Below are 23,784 nucleotides of genomic sequence, written 5' to 3' on the forward strand. Positions count from 1 at the left end.
TTTTATGTCAAGGACTTGAGTTTAAAATGATAAAAAAATAGATTACTCCGATAATTTAAAATGAATGTTTTGTTTCCCAACACTGGTCTGCCAACCTTTATTTAAAAATAAGCTCTAAGCCTTTCACACATTGTGAATCCTGAGGGATGCTTGTGTGCATTTCCTGCGGGATAACGGCATCACAGCTTAATGGTGTGGAACGGAGCACACCGGAGTGTACACTTTAGAGTCAGGAGGGAAGGAGAGAGGAAACACAGACATGAGGGTAGAGAAGCTTTATATAGTCTCATTACTGCTTATCCTTCAGAGTAGTAGAGCATCCACTCTGGCTGTCTCAGGTGAGTCTGACACTTCAGATGACCTTTAACCTATTATAATGTGCTTCTGTGAGTTTACTGGATTGGCCTCTGCCTTTACATGCTACTAACTATATGCTACATTTCTACTTGATACCAACTACTCAGGCTGTGCTATGGTGATGTAGAATTTCATTAGTGAAATATATGGTAACATGGATATCATGTAGTCTTCATAGCTTTCTCATAGCTGTATTTACGTTTTTTCCAGAAATCAGATCAACAGAACTTTTACCTTTTCTATATTTGAAAATAACTTCCATTCATGATGTTCTTTATTCTGATCACAGATAAAGAATGTAATGATGATGCATTTCCTGTCCGGGAAGACTGTGAAGTTGACACAGTGTGTGGAGAAGCTGTATGTCATCACAACCAGTATGTCACCTGCCATGTCAACCGCTGTGGCACCTGTGAACCTGTGTTCCGAGGCTATGACAACATCACTGTCAACTGCACCCAGTGTAAGACCATCTTCTGTGGCTTACATCTCTTATCTGCAGTGGGATTTGCCTTGTATATCAGTATGATTTTAGACATTTAGGCTTGGACATAAATTAAGTGGTTCAATTGCTTCCTTTATATAAATCCACACACATTACTCTGTAGGCTATGTCTATCTGATATCTGAGTAAGTTTGGAATGATATATGAAATTGGAAATATCTCATGTTATTGAACTCTTCATCAGTGACTCCCAAGTGTTGTCTAATACACCTGGAGATGTTGAGCAAGCACAGGACAGGAACCATGTTAACTGGGGGGAGTTTAGGGACAAAGTACCATCCAAACTGTGATGGAGCTGGTATGTTCAGACCTAAACAGTGCAGAGAGGAGGAGGACACCAAACTATGCTGGTGTGTTAACAAGGCTGGAGTCCCAGTCTCTGACAAGACACATGACCCCCTCAAATGTGACAGGCTGGTCACAGTCCAGTGAGTGAAATCATGAAGAAAACTATATATTTTATCATTAATATGTATTATATATTGTTTCTAAAATACATGATAGGTGATCAATAACTATGTTCTCTCTTTCATTTGTAGTGTAATTGATATTCAATTCACATTTAAAGTGGCGTTCACACCTGTTGCAAAAACCATGGATGAGATACGAAGGTTTGTGTCCTTCCTCTGTAGTAACCCATTGATATGCAGTTTTTATTAAATACAATTTTTATTGAAAAGTTGTGTTGTCACGACACCATTGTTGTTTCAGGCAGTTGGTATTAAAGCTGGACAGGGAATATACGCTGGATAAAACACAGATCTTAGACATAACTGTGAGTAAGCAGGCATGTTTCCGCACAGATTATCGTTTGAGATTGTGAGTGAGCTCTGTCTTTATGAATGTGTTATTTGTGCCGGTCGGCCACCTCCTCAGGTGCGGGAACTATACCAAGTAGTGTCCATCCGCCTGACTGACAACAGGACAGACAAAGAGCCAGTGGACATAGCAACTGTGGCCTACTACATTGAGAGAGATGTGAGATATTTTGTAAGAGCTGTATCTGCTTTCAGACCTTTCAAAAAGGCTCTTTGCTTGTAAAGTCATTGAATATCTCTAACAGTTGATGGGGGCTCCATATTTTAAGAAATAATCATTTTTTGTATAAAGGTCTGTTCAATCTGGCATGCCTGGTGCTAATATTTTGCTTTAACTATGCAGTGGAATGTAACTGTTTTGCCATCCCGTTTAGTTGAAAAGCAACAAGTTTGGGTTTGAGGTGGACGGCCGGAGACTAGAGGTGGCGAGGGACTCCGTCAAGGTCCTATTCTTTCACTATGACCACCCACACATGGACATGATGACCATCAATCCAGGCTTTGCTGCCCTCATCCTCATCATTGCTCTGGCCATTATCATTGGTGTTTCTGTGTCTATGAGTAAGAGCAAAACTAATTGTACAATACCACTGCCATCCTCACATCCCAACTTCTCTCTCTCTTTGTCCATCACTATTGTCAGGTGGTGGTACAAAGGAAAGCTCTGCTGGAGAGGAGATTCCAGTTTGAAGTCATTGAGGTATAGTCTGATACAGCAAATCGCTGCATTAATCTGAACTCTTAATGTATTGTCCTGTGTTTTACTCTCCCTTTTTAAATGCAGGTTCAAGGGCAGGACAACCACCTGGAACAGCAAGAAGCTACCATGACCTACTTTGTTATGTGACATACTTTAATATCTTTGTTGGTTATAGTAGATTTGTTTGTTTTTTAGTTGTTACTCAGTTCATTTATATGCAAAGTTGTTGTCCAATTATCTCTTTCCCTGACTGAAACAATAGTCAGCTGCACATTATGGAAATATTGTAATTGGTTGATTTCTTAACATGGATTCTAACCTGTTGCTTTAATTAAATATTAAACAAGAATTGACCATGGTTGGAAGAAAAAAAATCAATATGTACTTTATTTGAAATAAAAATCTGAATTGTTTCAAATTGTTTATTTACTATTATTGTACTTCAAGAGGTGATACTTAGGTTATGGTAACAGACCATAATACAAGAATGTTCATTTGTTCAGAAAGCCAACTTTCTTTAATAGCTGCAGAATTGAATACCAAACAGCTGGCTACATCTAGTCCAAACTATACAATGAACATGTATGAAAGGTTTTACTAGTCAATAACAGTTTTGAAGCAGTAAGTGAAAGAACAGGACATTTCTGAAGTGCGTTCCGTCCCTGTTAGAGGTATAGTCCCTCTGGTGTCCCTTCCTGTTTCTTATACAACACGTTCTCCTTTGACTTCTTAAAGTCCTCGTTCGTCACCTTCATCCTGCGCTCTCTCAGAGCCATCAGCCCTGCCTCTGTACAAATGGCCTGAAATGAGAGAAATAAGTAAAAAAACGTCAGTGAAAATTCTTTGAGGTGCCACAGGATGGCAGCAAAACCAGAAGGTAAAAGTTAAATAGAAGGGCATACAGTCTTTCTATCTCCCAGCTTGTTACTGCACCTTGATGTCAGCTCCGGAGAGGTCATCCTTGGCCAGGATCAGTTCGTCCAGGGTCACATCGTCTGCCACAGTCATCCTGCTGGTGTGGATCTGGAAGATCCTTCGCTTGGTCTTCTCATCCGGCAGGGGGAACTCTATTTTACGGTCAATACGGCCTGAGGAGTGGGGGACAAAAATATATACCAAATCAGAGGACATGCACCTTGGGGCAATCACATAAGATACGTGATCTTCCTGTCTGGGTTGGGTTCGTGCAGTGGGGGAGATCTTCATGGGCTATACTCAGCCTTGTCTCAGGGTAGTAAGTTGGTGGTTTGAAGATATCCCTCTAGTGGTGTGGGGGCTGTGCTTTGGCAAAGTGGGTGGGGTTATATCCTGCCTGGTTGGCACTGTCCGGGGGTATCGCCGGACTGGGTCTCCCGACCCCTCCTGTCTCAGCCTCCAGTATTTATGCTGCAATAGTTTGTGTTGGGGTGCTAGGATCAGTCTGTTATTTCTCCTGTCTTGTCCTGTGTGAATTTAAGTATGCTCCCCCTAACGGTCTTCTCTCGGAGGACCTGAGCCCTAGGACCATGCCTCGGGAATACCTGGCCTGATGACTCCTTGTTGTCCCCAGTCCACCCGCTGCTGCTCCAGTTTCAACTGTTCTGCCTGCGGCTATGGAACCCTGACCTGTTCACTGGACGTGCTACCTTGTCCCGGTCCTGATGTTTTCGACTCTCTCCCGCACCTGCTGCCTCTAACTGAATGATCGGCTATGAAAAGCCAACTGACATTTACTCCTGAGTTGCTGACCTGTTGCACCCTCTACAACCACTGTTATTATTCGACCCTGCTGGTCAACTACGAATGTTTGAACATCTTGGCCATGTACTGTTATAATCTCCACCAGGCACAACCAGAAGAGGACTGGCCACCCCTCAGAGCCTGGTTCCTTTTCTAGGTTCCGGCCTTTCTAGGGAGTTTTTCCTACCCACCGTGCATCTAGAGCTGCATTGCTTGCTGTTTGGGGTTTTAGGCTGGGTTTCTGTATAGCACTATATCAGCTGATGAAAAAAGGGTTTTAAAAATAAATTTGATACTGCATCTCCAATCATGACTTGCTCAAAGTCAGTATTAATTTAGGTTGGCATAGCCAGCATTGTAATTTCAATTGAAGATTCATAGTTGTATAATAATGTTATCGTGTACCTGGTCTGATGAGTGCAGGGTCCAGGGTCTCTATCCTGTTGGTGGCCATAATGACCTTGACATCGCCTCTGGAATCAAAGCCATCCAGCTGGTTAAGCAGCTCCAGCAAAGTCCTCTGGATCTCCCGCTCTCCTCCTGAGTTAGAGTCATACCTGCAGAGGACACAGTACTCAGCCCACACCCTCAACCACTGAGACACACCATACAATTGTAGAGATTACCTCCTATACATGGAGGCTCATTGAAGTACACAAAACATAGTACTGTAATCCAGTGGCAGTCGGTGCCGTTTAAGATGAGGGAGGACAATTCTTTTTTGAGCATGGTCTTATTTCTATTACAGCATATTGGATGATTGTCATTCATATTCCATTCACCCAGCTCAATGTAACAGCGACAGGTTTAGGCTACTATTAATGCAAATTAATTACTTAAAAATCATACAATGTGATTTTCTGAATTTTTGTTTTAGATTCCGTCTCTCACAGTGTACCATTGATAAAAATTACAGACCTCTACATGCTTCGTAAGTAGGAAAACCTGCAAACTCTGAGTAAACTACTCACCACATTTTATGTACTGCAGTGCTAGCTAGCTGTAGCTTATTCTAGATTAATTCTCTGATCCTTTGATTGGGTGGACAACAAGAGCTCCTATAGGTTGGAGGACATCCTCCAGAAGTTGTCCTAATTACAGTGTAAGTCTATGGAAGGGGTTGAGAACCACGAGACTCCTAGGTTTTGTATTGAAGTCAATGTACCCAGAGGAGGACGGAAGCAAGCTGTCCTCCGGCTACACCATGGTGCTACTCTACAGAGTGGAAAACAGTGTTTTAATCAATTATTTGGTGACGTGAATATATTTAGCATAGTTTTATCTATAAAGGATAACTTTAATGTTTTACTATTTTTAGTTTTATGAAATTCACTGAGGATGGTCCTCACCTTACTCATCTTAGGAGCCTCCACTGCTGTAATCACATTGTGTCCACTGTACTGCTAATTCAATCACTTAGCAATAGTAAAGCAAGTAAGTAAGCTTTGTACGAGCCAGAACGGCCCTTAGGCGCCTGCCCTATCTTCTGTTTCTGTAGCGAGAGGCAACTTAATGTCGGCCTACACTCCCTGGACATACAGAGATGCATCAAGGTTTTGGTATGACCCGACCGGGGATGGAACCCCCAACCTTCCAATCTCAAGGTAGACACTATGGGCATATATTGGGCGACCAATGGAAAGTTGGGTGATGACTATTTATCAGAGTTCACATACAATGCCTTCAGAAAGTATTCACACCCCTTGACCTTTTCCACATTGTGGGTTACACATTTTGTGTCAATGATTTACACAAAATACTTTGTAAAGTCAAAATAAAAAAGGAAATAAATAAAAAAACACCAATACATCTTGATTAGATGAGTATTCCTCCCCCTGAGTCAATACATGCTAGAATCACCATTGGCAGCGATTACAGCTCTCTGCACTGATTACAGTCTTTCTGGGTAAGTCTAAGAGCTTTGAACACGTGGACTGTATAAAATTTGCCCATTATTCTTTCTAACATTCTTCAAACTCTCAAGTTGATTGTTGATCATTGCTAGACAGCCATTTTCAAGTCTTGCCATAGATTTAAGCCGATTTAAGTCAAAACTAACTACTCCACTCGGGAACATTCAATGTCGTCTTAGTAAGCAACTCCAGTGTATATTTGGCCTTGTGTTTTAGGTCATTTGTTTAACTGACTTGCCTAGTTAAATAAAAGGTAAAACATTTATTTAAAAAATCTCCCAGGGTCTGTTGGAAAGCAGACAGAACCAAGTTTACCTCTAGGATTTTGCCTGTGCTTAACTCTATTTAGTTTATTTTTATCATTCAAAAAAACTCCCTAGTCCTTGCCAATGACAAGGATACCCATAACATGATGCAGCCACCACCATGCTTGAAAATATGAAGAGTAGTACTTAGCGATGTCTTGTGTTGGATTTGCCCAAAACAACACTTTGTATTCGGGATAAAAAGTTAATTTCTTTGCCACATTGCCATCTACCAAAAGGTGCAATTCTTTGTGAACCATTGGAAAACCTCCCTGGTCTTTGTGGTTGAATGAGGGACATTACATATAATTGTATATGTGGGGTACAGATATGGGGTAATCATTCAAAAATCATGTTAAAACACTATTATTGCACAGAGTGAGTCCATGCAACTTATTATGGGACTTGTTAAGCACATTTTTACTCCTGAACTTATTTAGGCTTGCGTTAACAAAAGGGGTCAATACTTATTGACTCAAGGCATTTCAGCTTTTCATTTTTTATTCATTTGAAAACATTACCCCATAAAGTCAAAGTGGAGTTTTGTGTGTAGATCAGGGACACAAAATCTAAACGGTATCAATTTTAAATTGAGGCTGTAACACAACATGTGGAAAAATTCAAGGGATGTGAATACTTTCTGAAGGCACTGTAGGTCTCCGTGATTAAGCAACCAGGAAATTAAGGAGTGCTCAACAATAATCACAACATACCCTTTTTTTGTATCTAAGAAAAACGCCAAAATTATTGAAACCCTTGATGAAGATGAGCAAAAAAAATACTGTATAAAATAAACAACACAAATACTGAGCTATATTGTATGCTCCCCTAAAATTGGGAAATTATATTATTTTATACTAAAACAATTGCACAGAGAAAGAGTTTGTTTAACAAGTAATAAAACAAAATCTCAAAAGCCTCCACTGGTCCTGTTGCCTTTAAGGTCAACAGCATCCTGAACTTTACCAAGTACTGGGACATTTTAGTCAAAAACTTGGTTGCCTCTGCTAGGAGGCTGGCACTTGGCCGCACGTGGATCTTCCAGCAAGACAATAACCCCAAGCAGACATCAACATCCACAAAGAAATGGTTAATTGACCACAAAAATCAACATTTTGCAATGGCTGTCTCAGTCTCCAGACTTGAATCCCAAATGAAAACCTGTGGTTTAAATTGAAGAAGGAGGTACATAAGCGCAGACGAAGGATATCAAGGATCTGGAAAGATTTGTGATGGAGGAATGGTCTAAGATTTGCCCAATGTGTTCTCCAATCTCATATCATTATCATCACAAGGGGAGGGTGCCGGAGTATTGAAAACAGGGGTGGCAATAATTTTGACCCCTATGTGTTTTTTAGATTTTTCTTTGCTGTTAAACAACATTCTTTCTCTGAGCAATTTTTTCCAACAGATACACATTGAAACCTTGGTACAGCAGTGAAGGGAACAGGGAGAGGACCGAGCCTAGGCCGAGGGTGGGCCCTATTAGCAGAACAAATATGTACTTGTTATTGCTAAATAACGAGGTGAACACAAGGACAGCGGTCAAAAGACGAGTGTGGGGAGGGCATGGTTCGTGTTTTGCGGATTCTGTTTTGCAAGCTGTGGCTTCTTTCTCTATAACTGTCTCCTATGTAAATGATGCAGACTATCGTAGCGATGACATCCTATACACATTGAGGTATACAAAACATAGTAATGTAAATCACATTGTGTCCACTGTACTGCTAATTCAATCATTAAGCAATAGTAAAGCAAGTAAGTAAGCCTTGTCCGAGCCAGAACGGCCTTTCGGCTCCTGCCCTATCTCCCGTTTCAGTAGCGAAAGGCAACTTAATGTCGGCCTACCAGTACACTCCCTGGACAGGACGCTAACGCTGAGTGCTATACAGAGAGGCATTGGAGTCTTTGGTATGACTCCACCGGGGATTGAACACCCAACCACCCAAACATAAGGCGGACACTAATAAGGCCACTGAGTTTGTGTAATAGCACAATAACATATTTGCCAATAGGCAAATATTGGTTGAGTAAGCATCGTTTCCTTGTTATTTTGGCATAGGCAAACATAGAACCTAAGTAGTAGCTTTCGTCCCAGATTTCAACCAAAAATCTACTTGTGCCTAAGAATAGTCCTTAGCAGTAATATATTGGCCATTTAAGACTCCCCCTCGAGACTTATTGCTTAATCAATTTTCATTTTGTTGCTAACCTAATCAAATACCATTGAAATGTGGGTGTTGGTAGGTCTCTGTGATTCAGCAACCAGGAAAATAGGGGTGCTCAACTTCAAGGTCTTACTCATGAAAAACTTGGCATTGTAATTGCTAAATAACAGGAGTGAAAACAAGAACATGGGTCAACAGACGAGGGTGGGGAGGGCATGGTTCCTGTTTTGTGGTTTCTGTTTTGCAAGCTACAATATTGCCTTTTCACTCTATATCTGTCACCTAAGTTAACGATGCAGACGGCTTCGTACCCGGTTTATGTAAATGAGTTTGTGGTTAACGAAACAGACCTATTAGCGTGCAACAAGTACAACTCATCCCTGAACCCAGAGTATAAATATTGGCTCACAAGCTGAGTGTGCCTCTCGAGTGTCTCCAGAAGCTGACAAACAATCTGACGAAGTATTGACAAAGTATTAGAATTGATAAAGTAACTGCCGTGTTGACGAAAAACGGCAATATAAACCTTCCCTACTTGAAGCGCTGCCTAGTGTCATCTCGGGAGTCCGGTCCAGCCTTCAGCAGACATGATGTACTGTTCTCTTCTGCTGATGATGATCCCTCTCCTGATGGCGCAACACACGTCATATACAAACCCTTCACTTCTGGGTAAGGCTCCATAAGTTCCCAAGCGAGAGAAGTTACTAAGAGATAGGTGCCTTTACATTGCCAGAAGCTGCCAGGAAATAAGGGCACACTATTTTGAATTTGAAGACGGGCTGTACTACCTGACCACAGAGAACGGGGTGGTGTACCAAACCTTCTGCGACATGACCACAGACGGCGGCGGCTGGACGTTGGTGGCGAGCGTACACGAGAACAACATCTATGTGAAGTGCACGCTGGGTGACCGTTGGACAAGCCAGCAGGGCAGCAACCCCTTTCGGCCAGAAGGGGATGGCAACTGGGTCAACATGAACACTTTCGGAAAAGCTGAAGGCACCACTGCTGACGATTACAAGAATCCTGGCTACTATGACATCAAGGCACAAGACATGTCGGTGTGGCACATTCCCAACAATAAACCGATGAAAGACCGAGACCGAGACACGCTTCCTGAGCCAATAAAGGGGAAACCTGTATGAACTCTTCCACAGGTACCCAGTGAAGTACAACGCTGGGGCACCTTTGATCAACAATGGACCTTCGATTCCCATAGTTTATGACCATGGGGACAAACAGACCACCAAAGCGTTTTACGGCCCTTACGCTCAAAGGGAGTTTGAACCAGGCTTCATCAGTTTCAGAGCAATTAATTGGGAATGGGCAGCCATGGCTATTTGCTCTGGAACCAAACCCAAAGGCGGACAGGTTGACGCATACTGTATTGGTGGTGGGCATCTCCCTGAGGCGGCCCCAAAACAGTGTGGGGACTTCACCTCCTTTGCCTGGAATGGCTATGGGACCCACAAAGGCTGGAGTGCATCAAAAGACATGCTTGAGGCAGCTGTGTTACTCTTCTACCGCTGACGGCCAGGCCATTTTACTTTTCTACAGTCATTTTGTAAATTATATTACTGTAAACTAAAGCAATACTATAAAACAGTGGGCTCCAACTTTTTCTAGCATGAGAGTTACTTAAATATATATATATATTTTTTTTTTTACTTGTCACTACCAATTTTTTTCTAGCTTTCAAATAGGCACATTCTTATCCCCCTTCAATTGTCAATGTACCTGGTAAAATAATGGCTAATAAACAACCAAGGGGGCCCTAAAAATCTGCTTAATGTTAACTTGATGTTTAACTTAATGTTAACTAATGTTAACTTTCACTGCTATGCGGACGACACACAGCTGTACATTTCAATGAAACATGGTGAAGCCCCAAAATTGCCCTCGCTAGAAGCCTGTGTTTCAGACATAAGGAAGTGGATGGCTGCAAACGTTCTACTTTTAAACTCGGACACAACAGAGAAGCTTGTTCTAGGTCCCAAGAAACAAAGAGATCTTCTGTTGAATCTGACAATTAATCTTGATGGTTGTAAAGTCGTCTCAAATAAAACTGTGAAGGACCTCGGCATTACTCTGGACCCTGATCTCTCTTTTGACGAACATATCAAGACTGTTTCAAGGACAGCTTTTTTCCTTCTACGTAACATTGCAAAAATCAGAAACTTTGTCCAAAAATGATGCAGAAAAATTAATTCATGCTTTTGTTACTTCTAGGTTAGACTACTGCAATGCTCTACTTTCCGGCTACCCAGATAAAGCACTAAATAAACTTCAGTTAGTGCTAAATACGGCTGCTAAAATCCTGACTAGAACCAAAACATTTGATCATATTACTCCAGCGCTAGCCTCCCTACACTGGCTTCCTGTTAAGGCCGGGGCTGATTTCAAGGTTTTACTGCTAACCTACAAAGCATTACATGGGCTTGCTCCTACCTATCTTTCCGATTTGGTCCTGCCGTACATACCTACACGTACGCTACGGTCACAAGACGCAGGCCTCTTAATTGTCCCTAGAATTTCTAGGCAAACAGCTGGAGGCAGGGCTTTCTCCTATAGATCTCAATTTTTATGGAATGGTCTGCCTACCCATGTGAGAGACGCAGACTCGGTCTCAACTTTTAAGACTTTACTGAAGACTCATCTCTTCAGTGGGTCATATGATTGGGTGTAGTCTGGCCCAGGAGTGTGAAGGTGAACGGAAAGGCTCTGGAGCAACGAACCGCCCTTGCTGTCTCTGCCATTTATGAACATTTGAACATCTTGGCCATGTTCTGTTATAATCTCCACCCGGCACAGCCAGAAGAGGACTGGCCACCCCTCATAGCCTGGTTCCTCTCTAGGTTTCTTCCTAGGTTTTGGCCTTTCTAGGGAGTTTTTCCTAGCCACCGTGCTTCTACACCTGCATTGCTTGCTGTTTGGGGTTTTAGGCTGGGTTTCTGTACAGCACTTTGAGATATCAGCTGATGTAAGAAGGGCTATATAAATGAATTTGATTTGCTTATTTCCCCAAATTGTGTTCTCATTAATTTCCTGGTTTTAGGAAAAAATTACAATTGTTCATAGAGAAACAACAAAATGGGATGTTCTGAATCCACGTTAATGCTTACACCATATAAGAAAGTTTCCCAGAATTTTTTTAAATACACATTTAGATTTGAGTGTCATTCCCCTTTAATTGCGCATCTATCGAGTCTGAAATGTCCCGTCTAATGTGCCAGTTTTGCGATGGTTCTGTACTGTTGCTGCTCATTTCATGGCAAAGTTTGCAAATAACAAATAATAGATACAAATAATATACTTACTCATGATATACTTCTGCCAGGTAAGCCTACTTTGCAGTTAACCTTCTCAATTAAATGCTATGGGGAAAGTACTTATTTCAATCCACAAGATGGTTATCACATTGTTTATGACAGGTGGAATTGTTTGACGAGCTACTCATGGGTGGGATGCAAGCTACTGGTAGCTCGCGATCGACCTGTTGGAGACCCCTGCTATAAAACAATAACTATTCAGTACCATCACATGTGAAGACGTGTGCCTTATATAATCTTTAAGTTGCTGATATTGTGATTTGCTCTAGGCCAGCCCAAGATAATGTAAAATACTTAATGACAGCTGTTGTATTTAGGGGGATGGCGGTAGGAAAGTGGGTTTGTGTGTGCTTGTTTGTACTTTTTCCCCCACTGTGCAATAATGTAACAATAAAGTAGTCTATAGATTTGTGAACATGAAATGAGCCTACTGTATTTTTTCATTATAATTAACTCCTCATCAACATAAGACACATACTCTGCACACAACCTCAATGACCACGGTCCGCTAGCCTTGCCTTTTAGTCCCGATGGCATCGATCTCATCGATGAAGACGATGGAGGGTGCGTGTTCCTCGGCCACCCTGAACAGCTCTCGGACCAGCTTAGGCCCGTCCCCCAGGTACTTCTGGATCAGCTCAGAGCCCACAACACGCAGGAAAGTTGCGGACGTCTGGTTAGCCACCGCCTTGGCCAGTAGGGTCTTCCCTAACACATCATAAGAACAGTGTCAAACGATGCCACTTTTAGAGGCAGTTTCTAGATGTAGTTTTGGACTACAAAGCAAGTTCAATGGAGAATCTCCCTTTTAAAATGCTTTTTAGTCCAGGATTAGGCTTAAAGGTGCAATCAGCAGTTGAAACTATAACAAAGTGTTTCAGTAAAAAGCTGAAGGATGGGGCTGGAGAAATGTAACCACTTAAATTCATAGACTGAGCTATGGACTGACCATCCATGATATCAAAATTATAGCTTTAACCATGTTGAGGCTATACAGTGTTTGTTTACATTTACTTTGTTTACAAAAATTGGAGTAGAAAAAGCTCATATTTTGGGTTCTGATGGGATATGACAGTTGAACTTAAGTCCATGAGACATTTATAAGTTATATTCTTGAAGAATCAATGGGAAAATATAATTAATGAATAACTCTGAAATCAAATGTAGCAACTGCAGATTGCCCTTTTAATCTGTGCACAGGAAAACTGTCTGCAATTGTTTTAGTTGTTTTACCGGTCCCTGGTGCGCCATACAAAATGACTCCTTTAGGAGGTTTGATGCCCATCTCTTCATAGTACTCCGGATGGGTCAGAGGGAGCTCCACAGACTCCTGAGAGGAACACAGGGAGCCACAAGTATAGTTGTCAATCAGGAAGAATGTTTACCATGTGTTTGATATCATTCCATATAAGCCATTACAATGACTCTGTACTCCAATTTAAAGTGACACTAGCCTCCACGGACCCAGCTGTAACCATTTACATTAAGCATACAGAATAGTTGGTTTGGAAAAATCTTGGGAATCTTATGCATTGAAACGCTATGACTGAGTAGAGCATTAACATGACCTGTTGTACTTTACTCTACTGCTCTACCTTAATTTCCTGGATCTGGTTATCCAGTCCACCAATGTCAGCGTACGTCTCCTGTGGGGCCTTCTCCACCTTCATCACTGTCACAAGAGGATCAGTGTCATCCATTAGGACCCCAATGACGGCATGGACCTGTGAACACACACGTCACTCAATGGCAGTGTACAGTAAATATCAGCTTTCAATTAATGCTTTGCCAGAGTCAGGGCAACAGCCAAACACAGCTTAGTGGCAGACTCCGTCAGTAATGGCAGACTCGGTCAGTACCTTGTGGTTGAGAAGGACGGAACAGCCCGGCTCCAGCAGGTCCTTGTCTACAAAGGAGAGGATGCTGACATAGTGCTCAGAGCCCACAGACGTAGAAACGATGGCGTGGTTGTCATCGATGATCTCTTCCAGGTTCCCCACTGACATGGGGGTTCCTCTCAGATCATCTACCTTAGACCTCTCCTCCTGCAGGACAACAGAGGATGGATGAATTCATTAATATTTAGATAAAAAGGTGCAGTGTGAAGGCTTTATAGTGTTATGTTTTATAGGGATGCAAAGAGATCGACTGATAAATATTTTACTGATAGGACCATATGAACAGTATGTAGCCTGTGTTTTATATGCTGCCTGCACATTAAGTGCCCCTCGGGAACAATAAAGATCAAGACGTTTTAATAGATTTTCTAGTACACTACCTCTTGTTTCTCCTCAAGGGGCTTCATCTGTTCCTGGTTCCTGATAAACTCCTCCTCCATCAGCAGGTAGTCTTTGATCCGCTCCTGCTTCAGCAGCTTCAGCCTGCAGTGCGTGTGGGGAGTTACTGAGAATGAGAGAGAGAGAGAGAGAGAGAGAGAGAGAGAGAGAGAGAGAGAGAGAGAGAGAGAGAGAGAGATCATTCAGTTGTATGGAACGGGTAAAATTGTCTGGAAAAGCAGCAGTTGTAAAATTGTAAGCAGCAGTCTGTTGCGGTTTACAATTCAACATCAGTAAGTAGAAAGGATCTCTGCCATGACAATGAAAAGTATAAAGTTAAATGTAGCCCAACTAACTTACCAAGAGGTAGCTTGCTGGCAGCATCAGGTCCCTTGCTCTTCTTCTTCCTCTTCCCAACCCTGGTGGGGATTGGTGGTTCATATTTCTTTTTCTTATCCTGAACAGTCCAGCAAAAGTTTACAGAACAGTGTGACCAGTTATCAGACATAAAGAGTCGATGTGTAGCAAACTGGTTAGATTAATATTCAAGTTTTCACAAGATTGGCTTTAGTGTTATTAGCAACATTAGATAGCTAACGTTACTAGATTTTTAGCTAGCTAGCTAACGTTACTAGTATGGATTATTTACCTTGTCGTCTTTTTTTCCTCCCCCGGGACCATGTCCTCCACTCTGACTTTGACCCTTGTCAAATAAATCACATATCGAACACACAGTGAAGATACAGTCAAAAGCACTTAGCTAGTAACAGTAAGTTAGCTGTACTTCAAACCTATAACAAGTTGCTAGCCATAATCTACCTAGCTAGCTAACATGTTTCCACTGGCTGCAAATGGCAGATTGGAATTAAAATGCAGCAAACACGTTCAACAAAATGACAGTTTAGAATGTGATCATAAATTAAGTTAAAAAGTGATGAAATCCTTTAAAATACTAGAAATATTGATTTGGAGAAACTGCTGGCTCACCATAGCTTGCTATCCGGTCTGTCAGCGTCGCTTACGTAATACGTCAGAGTAAGGCAAGCGAAGCATATCAAAATGAAGAAAAATCGACCATATGAAAACTGATGGAAAATTATGTCTGTTTTGTGAGAACCAAATCAATGGCGAAGACGCTGTCGCCGGGACATACAGAGTTATAAATAAATGTATATTCATGGTGATTAATTTGCATTTTAAACCAAGTCCCAACACATACAACCAGGCCTTTAAACATTTAAGTACATTCAATCGGCCCATGAAGCCTATCATGCTCTGCAAATGGGTCCTGGCTAGAAGAGTACAGCTTTTGTCAAATTGAGATCAAAAGTAGATTTTGTTTAGTGTTTTGGCTAACCCTAACCCAACCCTTTTCCTAAACTTAACCTAATTATCCTAACCTGCTATGTTAATTCTCCTTACCTGCTGGGTAAATTCTCCTAACCTGCTACGAAAGTCAAATCTGACAAAATCTGTGTCCCATCTAGTCAAAACCCTGAAAATGGTGGAGACCTCCCAGTGAGTAAAATTAGACATATCTTCCAGATGTTGAAATTAGGTAAACGGTTCTGAATTAAAGTTGAAAATACATATTTTCCGGATGTTTAAAATATTTTTTTACGGATGTTGAAAAACGTATTTTCCGGATGTTGAAAAACGTATTTCCAGACATTGAGAAGACATCTTGCATTTCATAAATGCATGCTTTTCAATCGATCGCTGCCCACACCCGCCCGACTAGCATCACTACTCTGGACGGTTCTGACTTAGAATATGTGGACAACTACAAATACCTAGGTGTCTGGTTAGACTGTAAACTCTCCTTCCAGACTCACATTAAGGATCTCCAATCCAAAATTCAATCTAGAATTGGCTTCCTATTTCACAACAAAGCCTCCTTCACTCATGCTGCTAAACATACCCTTGTAAAACTGACTATCCTACCGATCCTTGACTTCGGCGATGTCATTTACAAAATAGCCTCCAACACTCTACTCAGCAAATTAGATGTAGTCTATCACAGTGGCATCCGTTTTGTCACCAAAGCCCCATATACTACCCACCTCTGCGACCTGTATGCTCTCGTTGGCTGGTCCTCGCTTCATATTCGTCGCCAGACCCACTGGCTCCAGGTCATCTATAAGTCTTTGCTAGGTAAAGCCCCGCCTTATCGCAGCTCACTGGTCACCATAGCAACACCCACCCGTAGCACGCGCTCCAGCAGGTATATTTCACTGGTCATCCCCAAAGCCAATTCCTACTTTGGCCGCCTTTCCTTCCAGTTCTCTGCTGCCAATGACTGGAACGAATTGCAAAAATCACTGAAGCTGGAGACTCCCTCACTAACTTTAAGCATCAGCTGTCAGGGCAGCTTATTGATCCCTGTACCTGTACACAGTCCATCTGTAAATAGCCCATCCAACTACCTCATACCCATATTGTTATTTATTTTTGCTCTTTTGCACCCCAGTATCTCTACTTGCACATCATCATCTGCACATCTATCACTCCAGTGTTAATGCTAAATTGTAATTATTTCGCCACTATTGCCTATTTATTGCCTTACCTCCCTAATCTTACTACATTTGCACACACTGTATATTTTTCTATTGTGTTATTGACTGTACGTTTGTTTATCCCATGTGTAACTCTGTGTTGTTTTTGGCGCACTGCTTTGCTTTATCTTGGCCAGGTGACAGTTGTAAATGAGAACTTGTTCTCAACTGGCCTACCTGGTTAAATGAAGGTGGAAAAAAAAAAAAAATCTTCTACAGAAGAGGTCTTTTACGGATGTTGAAAATATGTAATTTTTTGGTCATTGTTTCTATGGCCAAATTTCAACAGTATACATTCACTTATATCTACACGTTCAATGAAGAAAGCATTATATCACATTCAAAAAGTGAAGATTGCAGTATTAAATCTGGTTGCCAAAATAGTCCAGGAGAGATCCCCAAAACGACCATACTGTTCGATTTGGTATAGAAGCGTGAAAATTGGCACACTTGTATACTTTTTTGCTTTCAACAAAACCCTGATATTGTGCTATTTCAGCGAAGTCTCGGGTCGGCCTGTAGCGCACCCTATAGTTCAATGGTGAAAATGCAATTGCCAGATTTTTTACGTTTTGGGTCATGGCTTCCCTTGTGTTGGGTCGACATGGCCCAAAATAGCGTTAAATGTTTGTATTGGTTTGGGGAACACATTGAATCAACAACCAAAACCATATGGTCCTTGCTTTTACCTTGATGATTGAAACAATGATGAAAAGCCATCAGAAATCACAGTCAGATTTGTATATTCAAACGTTCAAAGTGGTGTATTACATAAAAAGTTACCGTTTACAAGTATTCCTTAACTTGTCAATATGGGGGCGCTGTTTTCACTTTGTAAAAAATCGTGCCCAAATTAAACTGCCTCGTACTCTATTCTAGATCGTACAATATGCATATTATTATTACTATTGGATAGAAAACACTCTCAAGTTTCTAAAACCGTTTGAATTATATCTGTGAGTAAAACAGAACTCATTTTGCAGCAAACTTCCTGATAGGAAGTGAAGAATCTGAAATCGAGGCTCTGTTCCAGGGCCTTCCTATTCAATTGCTTGAAATCTATGGATATACATGCACTTCATACGCCTTCCACTAGATGTCAACAGGCAGTGGGAGGTGGAATGGGATGTCTAGCTTGATCTGAGGTCGAACAAGAGCTCTTGGAATGACGTGACCACTATTTCCTTTGTCTACCAAGGCGCGGGAAGGACATCAGCATTGGCTTCTGAAAAGCGTTCGGTATAGACGGCTAATATCTCCGGCTTTGATTTTATTTGATACATGTGATAATATCATCGTAAAGTATGTTTTTTCAATATAGTTTTATCAGATTATTCAACGTTTATCGGGAGTTTTGGAGTTTTCCGTTCTCTGCGTTAGGTGAAGATGGACATCTTCGCGCCACTTTGCTAGCTAAGGTTGCTAATTCGGCAGGAGAAGAGGACATTCTAAAACCAAACAACGATTTATTCTGGACAAAGGACTCCTTGTACAAGATTCTGATGGAAGCTCAGCAAAAGTAAGAACCATTTATGATGTTATTTCGTATTTCTGTGGAAAATGTTTAGTCCTATTTTCCTTCCTTTTTGCGGGCGCTGTCTCGCTATAACGTAAGCTGTTTGTTATGGTAAAGTTATTTTTTTAAATCTAACATGGCGATTGCATTAAGAACTAGTGTATCTTTCATTTGCTGTCCAACATGTATTTTTTAGTAAAGTTTATGATGAGTTCTTTGGTCAGATTAGGTGACTGTCCAAAATATCTCCGGATAATTTGGTGAATCGATGCTACATATTCACAACGTATAACCACGGTTTGCAGCTCAAAATATGCACATTTTCGAACAAAACATAAGTGTATTGTGTAACATGATGTTATAAGACTGTCATCTGATGAAGTTGGTCAAGGTTAGTGATTCATTTTATATCTTTTGCTTGTTTTTGCGAATGCTATCTATGCGGTGAATAAATGCGGTTGTGTGTGTGGCTATTGTGGTAAGCTAATATAATGCTATATTGTGTTTTTGCTGTAACACACTTAAAAAATCTGAAATATTGGCTGGATTCACAAGATGTTTATCTTTCATTTGCTGTACACCATGTATTTTTCATAAATGTTTTATGATGAGTATTTAGGTATTTCACGTTGCTCTCTGTAATTATTCTTGCTGCTTCGGTGCTATTTGTGATTGTAGCTGCAATGTAAAACTATGATTTATACCTCAAATATGCAATTTTTTTAACAAAACATAGATTTATTGTATAACATGTTATAAGACTGTCATCTGATGAAGTTGTTTCTTGGTTAGTGACTAATTATATCTCTATTTGGTCGGTTTTGTGATAGCTACCTATGCGGTAAAAAAATTGTGAAAATATGCGGTTGAGTCTTTTGCTATTGTGGTTAGCTAATAGAAATACATAGTGTTTTCGCTGTAAAACATTTTAAAAATCGGAAATGATGGCTGGATTCACAAGATGTATATCTTTCATTTGCTGTATTGGACTTGTGATTTCATGATATTTATATGCTAGTATTTACTTGTGGCGCTATGCTAGGCTATGCTAGTCAGCTTTTTACTGATGAGGATGCTCCCGGATCAGGGATGGTGATGAAGTAGAGGTTAAGACTGCTTGTTACAATGATATATATATATATATATATAACTTTTTCCACATTGTGACATTACAGCCTTATTCTAAAAATGCTGATTATAAAAATATCTTCATGAAAAAATGCATTTAAAAAAATAAAACTTAAATATCACATTTACGTAAGTATTCAGACCCTTTACTCAGTACTTTGCGTAAGCACCTTTGGTAGCGATTACAGCTTCAAGTCTTCTTGGGTATGACGCTACAAGCGTGGCACACCTGTATTTGGGGAGTTTCTCCCATTCTTCTCTGCAGATCCTCTCAAGCTCAGTCAGGTTGGTTGGGGAGTGTCGCTGCACAGCTATTTTTAGGTTTCTCCAGAGATGTTTGATCGGGATCAAGTCCAGGATCTGGCTGGGCCACTTAAAGACATTCAGAGACTTGTCCCAAAGCCACTCCTGTGTTGTCTTGGCTGTGTGCTTAGGATTGTTGTCCTGTTGGAAGGTGAACCGTCACCCCAGTCTGAGGTCCTGAGCACTCTGGAGCAGGTTTTCATCAAGGAACTCTCTGTACTTTGCTCCGTTCATCTTTCCCTCGATCCTGACTAGTCCCCAGTCCCTGCCGGTGAAAACCTTCCCACAGCATGATGCTGCCACCACCATGCTCCGCCGTAGGGATGGTGCCAGGTTTCCTCCAGACGTGGCGCTTGGCATTCAGGCCAAAGAGTTCAATCTTGGTTTCATCAGACCAGAGAATCTTGTTTCTCATGATCTGAGAATCCTTTAGGTGCCTTTTGGAAAACTCCAAGCAGGCTGTAATGTGCCTTTTACTGTGGAGTGGCCCTTCTCCCCCGATTGCTCTGTTTGGCTGGGCCGCCAGCTCTAGATGTCATGCCCTGATCTGTTTCACCTGTCTTTGTGATTGTCTCCACCCACCTTCAGGTGTCACCTGTTTCCCCATTAGTCCCTGGGTACTTATTCAAGTGTTCCCTGTTTGTCTGTTGCCAGTTCGTTTTGTCAAGTCAACCAGCGTGTTATTTACGTGCTCCTGTTTGTTTCTTTTCTCTGTTTTTGCTAGTCCTCCCGGTTTTGACCCTTGCCTGCCTTGCCTCTGAACCCACCTGCTTGACCACACTGCCTGCCCTAACCTGCCTGCCACCCTGTACCTCCTGGACTCTGACTTTATGATCCTTTGCCTGTCGACGACCATTCTCTTGCCTGCCCCTTGGAATTATGATAAATATCAGAGACTTGAACCATCTGCCTCCCGTGTCTGCATCTGGGTCAAGCCCTGTGCCCTTATACTAGGAAGAGTCGTGGTGGTTCCAAACCTCTTCCATTTAAGAATGATGGAGGCTACTGTGTTTTTGGGGACCATCAATGCTGCAGACATTTTTAGGTACATTTTCCCAGATCTGTACCTTAACACAATCCTGTCTCTGAGCTCTACGGACAATTCCTTCAACCTCATGGCTTGGTTTTTGCTCTGACATGCACTCTCAACTGTGGGACCTTATACAGACAGGTGTGTGCCTTTCCAAATCATGTCCAATCAATTGAATTTACCACAGATGAACTGCAATCATGTTGAATAAACATCTCTAGGATGGAAACAGGATGCACCTGAGCTCAATTTCAAGTCTCATAGCAAAGGGTCTGAATACTTATGTAAATAAGGTATTCCTGTTTTTAATTTTTAATACATTTGCAAACATTTCTAAAAACCTGTTTTCACTTTGTCATTATGGGGTATTGTGTGTAGATGTAATCTATTTAAGAATAAGGCTGTAACATAAATAAATGTGGAAAAAGGATATAAATATATATACATATATACTGTACGTCCCCTGTCTATTACTAATGTTGAATAAAATTTAATTTGAACTTACTCTCTGTTGTCCTCTGATTTCAGCCTTTTGTGGGTAGAAATTTATGACAAAATATCCACAGCCCAATTCTGATATGTCCAATTATTTATATTTTGACCGATCAGATATTTTGCCAATAACTGGACAAAAGATCACAACTGGGCTTCCTGTGTAAACGCAGCCTAGATTTATTTTTCTCCACTCCTAAAGGAGTAATAAAGGTGTAATTCACTTATTTTTTTGTCAATTTCGAATTATCAGGGGTGCTGCAGCAGCCTCAACACCATCAGCAGCCCTCAGCAGCCTCCAGCATCCTTAGCAGCCGTCAGCATTCTCAGCACCCTTAGTAGCTTCAGCAGCCCTCAACAGTCCTCAGCACCCTAAGTAACCTCATCAGCATCATCAGCCTCAGCACCCCTCGGCAGCCCTCAGCACCCTTAGCAGCCTTAACAGCCCTTATCAGCCATCAGCAGCCTCAGCAAACCTCAGCAAACCTCAGCAGCCATCAAGAGCCTCAGCAGCCCTCAGCTGCCCTCAGTGCCCTCAGCAGCCCTCAGCTGCCCTCAGCCGCCGTCAGCAGCCGTCAGCACCCTCAGCAGCCCGCAGCAGCAATCAGTGCCCTAAGCAGCCCTCAGCGCCCTCATTAGCTCTCAGCACCCTCAGCAGCCCTCAGCGCCCTGAGCAGCCCTCAGCAGCTCTCAGCACCCCTAGCAACTCTCAACAACCCCAGGAGCCCTCAGCACCCGTAGCAGCCTCCAGCAGCCCTCAGCACCCCTCATCAGCCATCAGCAGCCCTCAGCACCCACAGGAGCCCTCAGCAAACCTCAGCAGCCATCAACACCCTCAGCAGCCCGCAGTAGCAATCAGTGCCCTAAGCAGCCCTCAGCGCCCTCATTAGCCCTCATTAGCTCTCAGCACCCTCAGCAGCCCTCAGCAGCCCTCAGCGCCCTGAGCAGCCATCAGCAGCTCTCAACACCCCTTGGCACCCTCAGCAACTCTCAACAACTTCAGGAGCCCTCAGCACCCGTAGCAGCCTCCAGCAGCCTCCAGCCGCCCTCAGCAGCCCTCAGCACCAATCAGCAGCCCTCAGCACCCCTGAGCACCGTCAGCAGCCCTCAGCAGCCCTACTTCCCGCAGCTTTGTATTTCAATACCCATGGCACATGCACTTATATATTTTTTTATCTTAATACAAGTGCCTCTTCACCTTGTGAGACCTGGGAGATCATTTGAAAGCATTAGCATTCGTTCATAATGAGAGTCTGGAAGTGAGACGCGACAGCATCACATTTATCTTTTCAAAAGCCAGAGAGAGATAAAACCTAATAATGCTCTACGATACGGGAAGTAAGTACACCTCCAGACTGATGAAACATGGAAATGACTCTTGTTTGTTCAGTGTGGTCTGCATTTGCTGCTGACATTTCCAAACATAAAGCCACTGTAAGCCTATTAATTTGAGGGCCATTTCAAATGAAAACTACTGTGGAACAGAAATAAGCTTCCTGTGTGTCATAACTTTTATGCAACCCACTCTTATGCTTAAATGAGGACATGCAGATGCTGAACTCTGTACAGTGCATTCAGAAAGTATTCAGACCCCTTGACTTTTTCTACATTTTGTCACGTTACAGCCTTATTCTAAAATGGACTAAATAAAAAAAAATGTCACCAATCTACACACAATACCCCGTAATGACAAAACCAAAACTGTTTTTTAGAAATTGTTGCAAATGTATTAACAATATAAAACAGAAATACCCTTGTTTACTTAAGTATTCAGACCCTTTGCTATGTGACTCAAAATTGAGCTCAGGTGCATCCTGTTTACATTGATCATCCTTGAGATGTTTCTGCAACTTGATTGAGTCCACCTGTGGTAAATTCAATTGATTTGGAAAGGCACACACCTGTCTTTATAATGTCCCACCGTTGACAGTGCATATCAGAGCAAAAACCGAGCCATGAGGTCGAAGGAATTGTCCGTAAAACTCAGAGACAGGATTGAGTAGAAACACAGATCTGGGGAAGGGTACCACAAAATGAAGGTCTCCAAGAACATAGTGGCCTCCATCATTATTAAATAGAAGAATTTTGGAACAAGCAAGACTCTTCCTAGAGCTGGCCGCACAGACAAACTGAGCAATCGGGGGAGAAGGGCCTTGGTCAGGGAGGTCACCAAGAACCCGATGGTCACTCAGACAGAGCTCCAGAGTTCCTCTGTGGAGATAGGAGAACCTTCCAGAAGGACATCCATCCCTGCAGCACTCTACCAATCAGGCCTTTATGGTAGAGTGGCCAGATGGAAACCACTCCTCAGTAAAAGGCACATGACAGTCTGCTTGGAGTTTGCCAAGAGGCACCGAAATACTCTCAGACCATAAGGAACAAGATTCTCTGGTCTGATGAAACCAAGATTTAACTTGTTGGCCTGAATGCCAAGTGTCTGGAGGAAACTTGGCACCATCCCTACGGTGAAGCATGGGGATGGCAGCATCATGCTGTGGGGATGTTTTTCAGCGGCAGTGACTGGGAGACTAGTCAGGATCGAGGGAAAGATGAACGGAGAAAAGTACAGAGAGATCCTTGATGAAAACAAGACAACAACCCTAAGCACACAGTCAAGACAACACAGGTGTGGCTTCGGGACTAGTCTCTGAATGTCCTTGAGTGGCCCAG

The 23,784-nt window shown here is 42.1% G+C and overlaps 3 protein-coding genes across 6 annotated transcripts; 2 read left to right on the forward strand and 1 right to left on the reverse strand.

The window, feature by feature from the left end:
• Window positions 1–86: 86 nt before the first annotated feature.
• On the forward strand, window positions 87–2,793 carry LOC139553378 (epithelial cell adhesion molecule-like). Of its 4 annotated transcripts, none has more exons than XM_071365649.1 (8): window positions 87–820; window positions 1,047–1,290; window positions 1,402–1,473; window positions 1,574–1,637; window positions 1,739–1,852; window positions 2,055–2,123; window positions 2,324–2,380; window positions 2,465–2,793. In XM_071365649.1, exons 1-8 carry the CDS (start codon window positions 622–624, stop codon window positions 2,525–2,527), a joined length of 882 nt encoding a protein of 293 aa, XP_071221750.1. In that variant the 5' UTR covers window positions 87–621; the 3' UTR covers window positions 2,528–2,793. The 4 variants fall into 4 exon arrangements, with proteins under 4 accessions (XP_071221750.1, XP_071221751.1, XP_071221748.1 ...); XM_071365650.1 differs by having other exon boundaries at window positions 1,739–1,840; XM_071365647.1 differs by having other exon boundaries at window positions 2,055–2,380.
• Window positions 2,750–15,157, reverse strand: LOC139553376 (26S proteasome regulatory subunit 4). Its single transcript, XM_071365646.1, has 11 exons — window positions 15,078–15,157; window positions 14,740–14,793; window positions 14,451–14,547; window positions 14,093–14,217; window positions 13,674–13,859; window positions 13,410–13,538; window positions 13,048–13,144; window positions 12,333–12,522; window positions 4,505–4,656; window positions 3,314–3,468; window positions 2,750–3,180 (listed from the first exon to the last, which is right to left on the reverse strand). The coding sequence occupies exons 1-11, from the start codon at window positions 15,078–15,080 to the stop codon at window positions 3,046–3,048; spliced, it is 1,323 nt and encodes a 440-aa protein (XP_071221747.1). The 5' UTR covers window positions 15,081–15,157; the 3' UTR covers window positions 2,750–3,045.
• LOC139553133 (intelectin-like) lies at window positions 5,643–12,236 on the forward strand. The gene is given in 3 exon segments (XM_071365088.1): window positions 5,643–5,703; window positions 9,170–9,581; window positions 9,583–12,236. Coding segments are annotated over 3 exon segments (906 nt in total). The 3' UTR covers window positions 10,016–12,236.
• Window positions 15,158–23,784: the final 8,627 nt, after the last annotated feature.

The sequence above is a fragment of the Salvelinus alpinus genome, chromosome 25 (assembly GCF_045679555.1).
Source record: "Salvelinus alpinus chromosome 25, SLU_Salpinus.1, whole genome shotgun sequence".
Taxonomy (NCBI): domain Eukaryota; kingdom Metazoa; phylum Chordata; class Actinopteri; order Salmoniformes; family Salmonidae; genus Salvelinus; species Salvelinus alpinus.

Bases quoted from the DNA above. Each gene is read 5' to 3' on its own strand.
- LOC139553378 (XM_071365647.1), top strand. From the start codon at position 622: ATGATGTTCTTTATTCTGATCACAGATAAAGAATGTAATGATGATGCA. The intron at 1,474-1,573 runs GTTTGTGTCCTT...TTGTTGTTTCAG, and splicing joins ACCATGGATGAGATACGAAG to GCAGTTGGTATTAAAGCTGG. The intron at 2,381-2,464 runs GTATAGTCTGAT...TTTTAAATGCAG, and splicing joins TCCAGTTTGAAGTCATTGAG to GTTCAAGGGCAGGACAACCA.
- LOC139553376 (XM_071365646.1), bottom strand. The intron at 14,218-14,450 runs GTAAGTTAGTTG...TCTCATTCTCAG, and splicing joins TGCCAGCAAGCTACCTCTTG to TAACTCCCCACACGCACTGC. The intron at 3,469-4,504 runs GTACACGATAAC...CCCACTCCTCAG, and splicing joins CCCTGCACTCATCAGACCAG to GCCGTATTGACCGTAAAATA.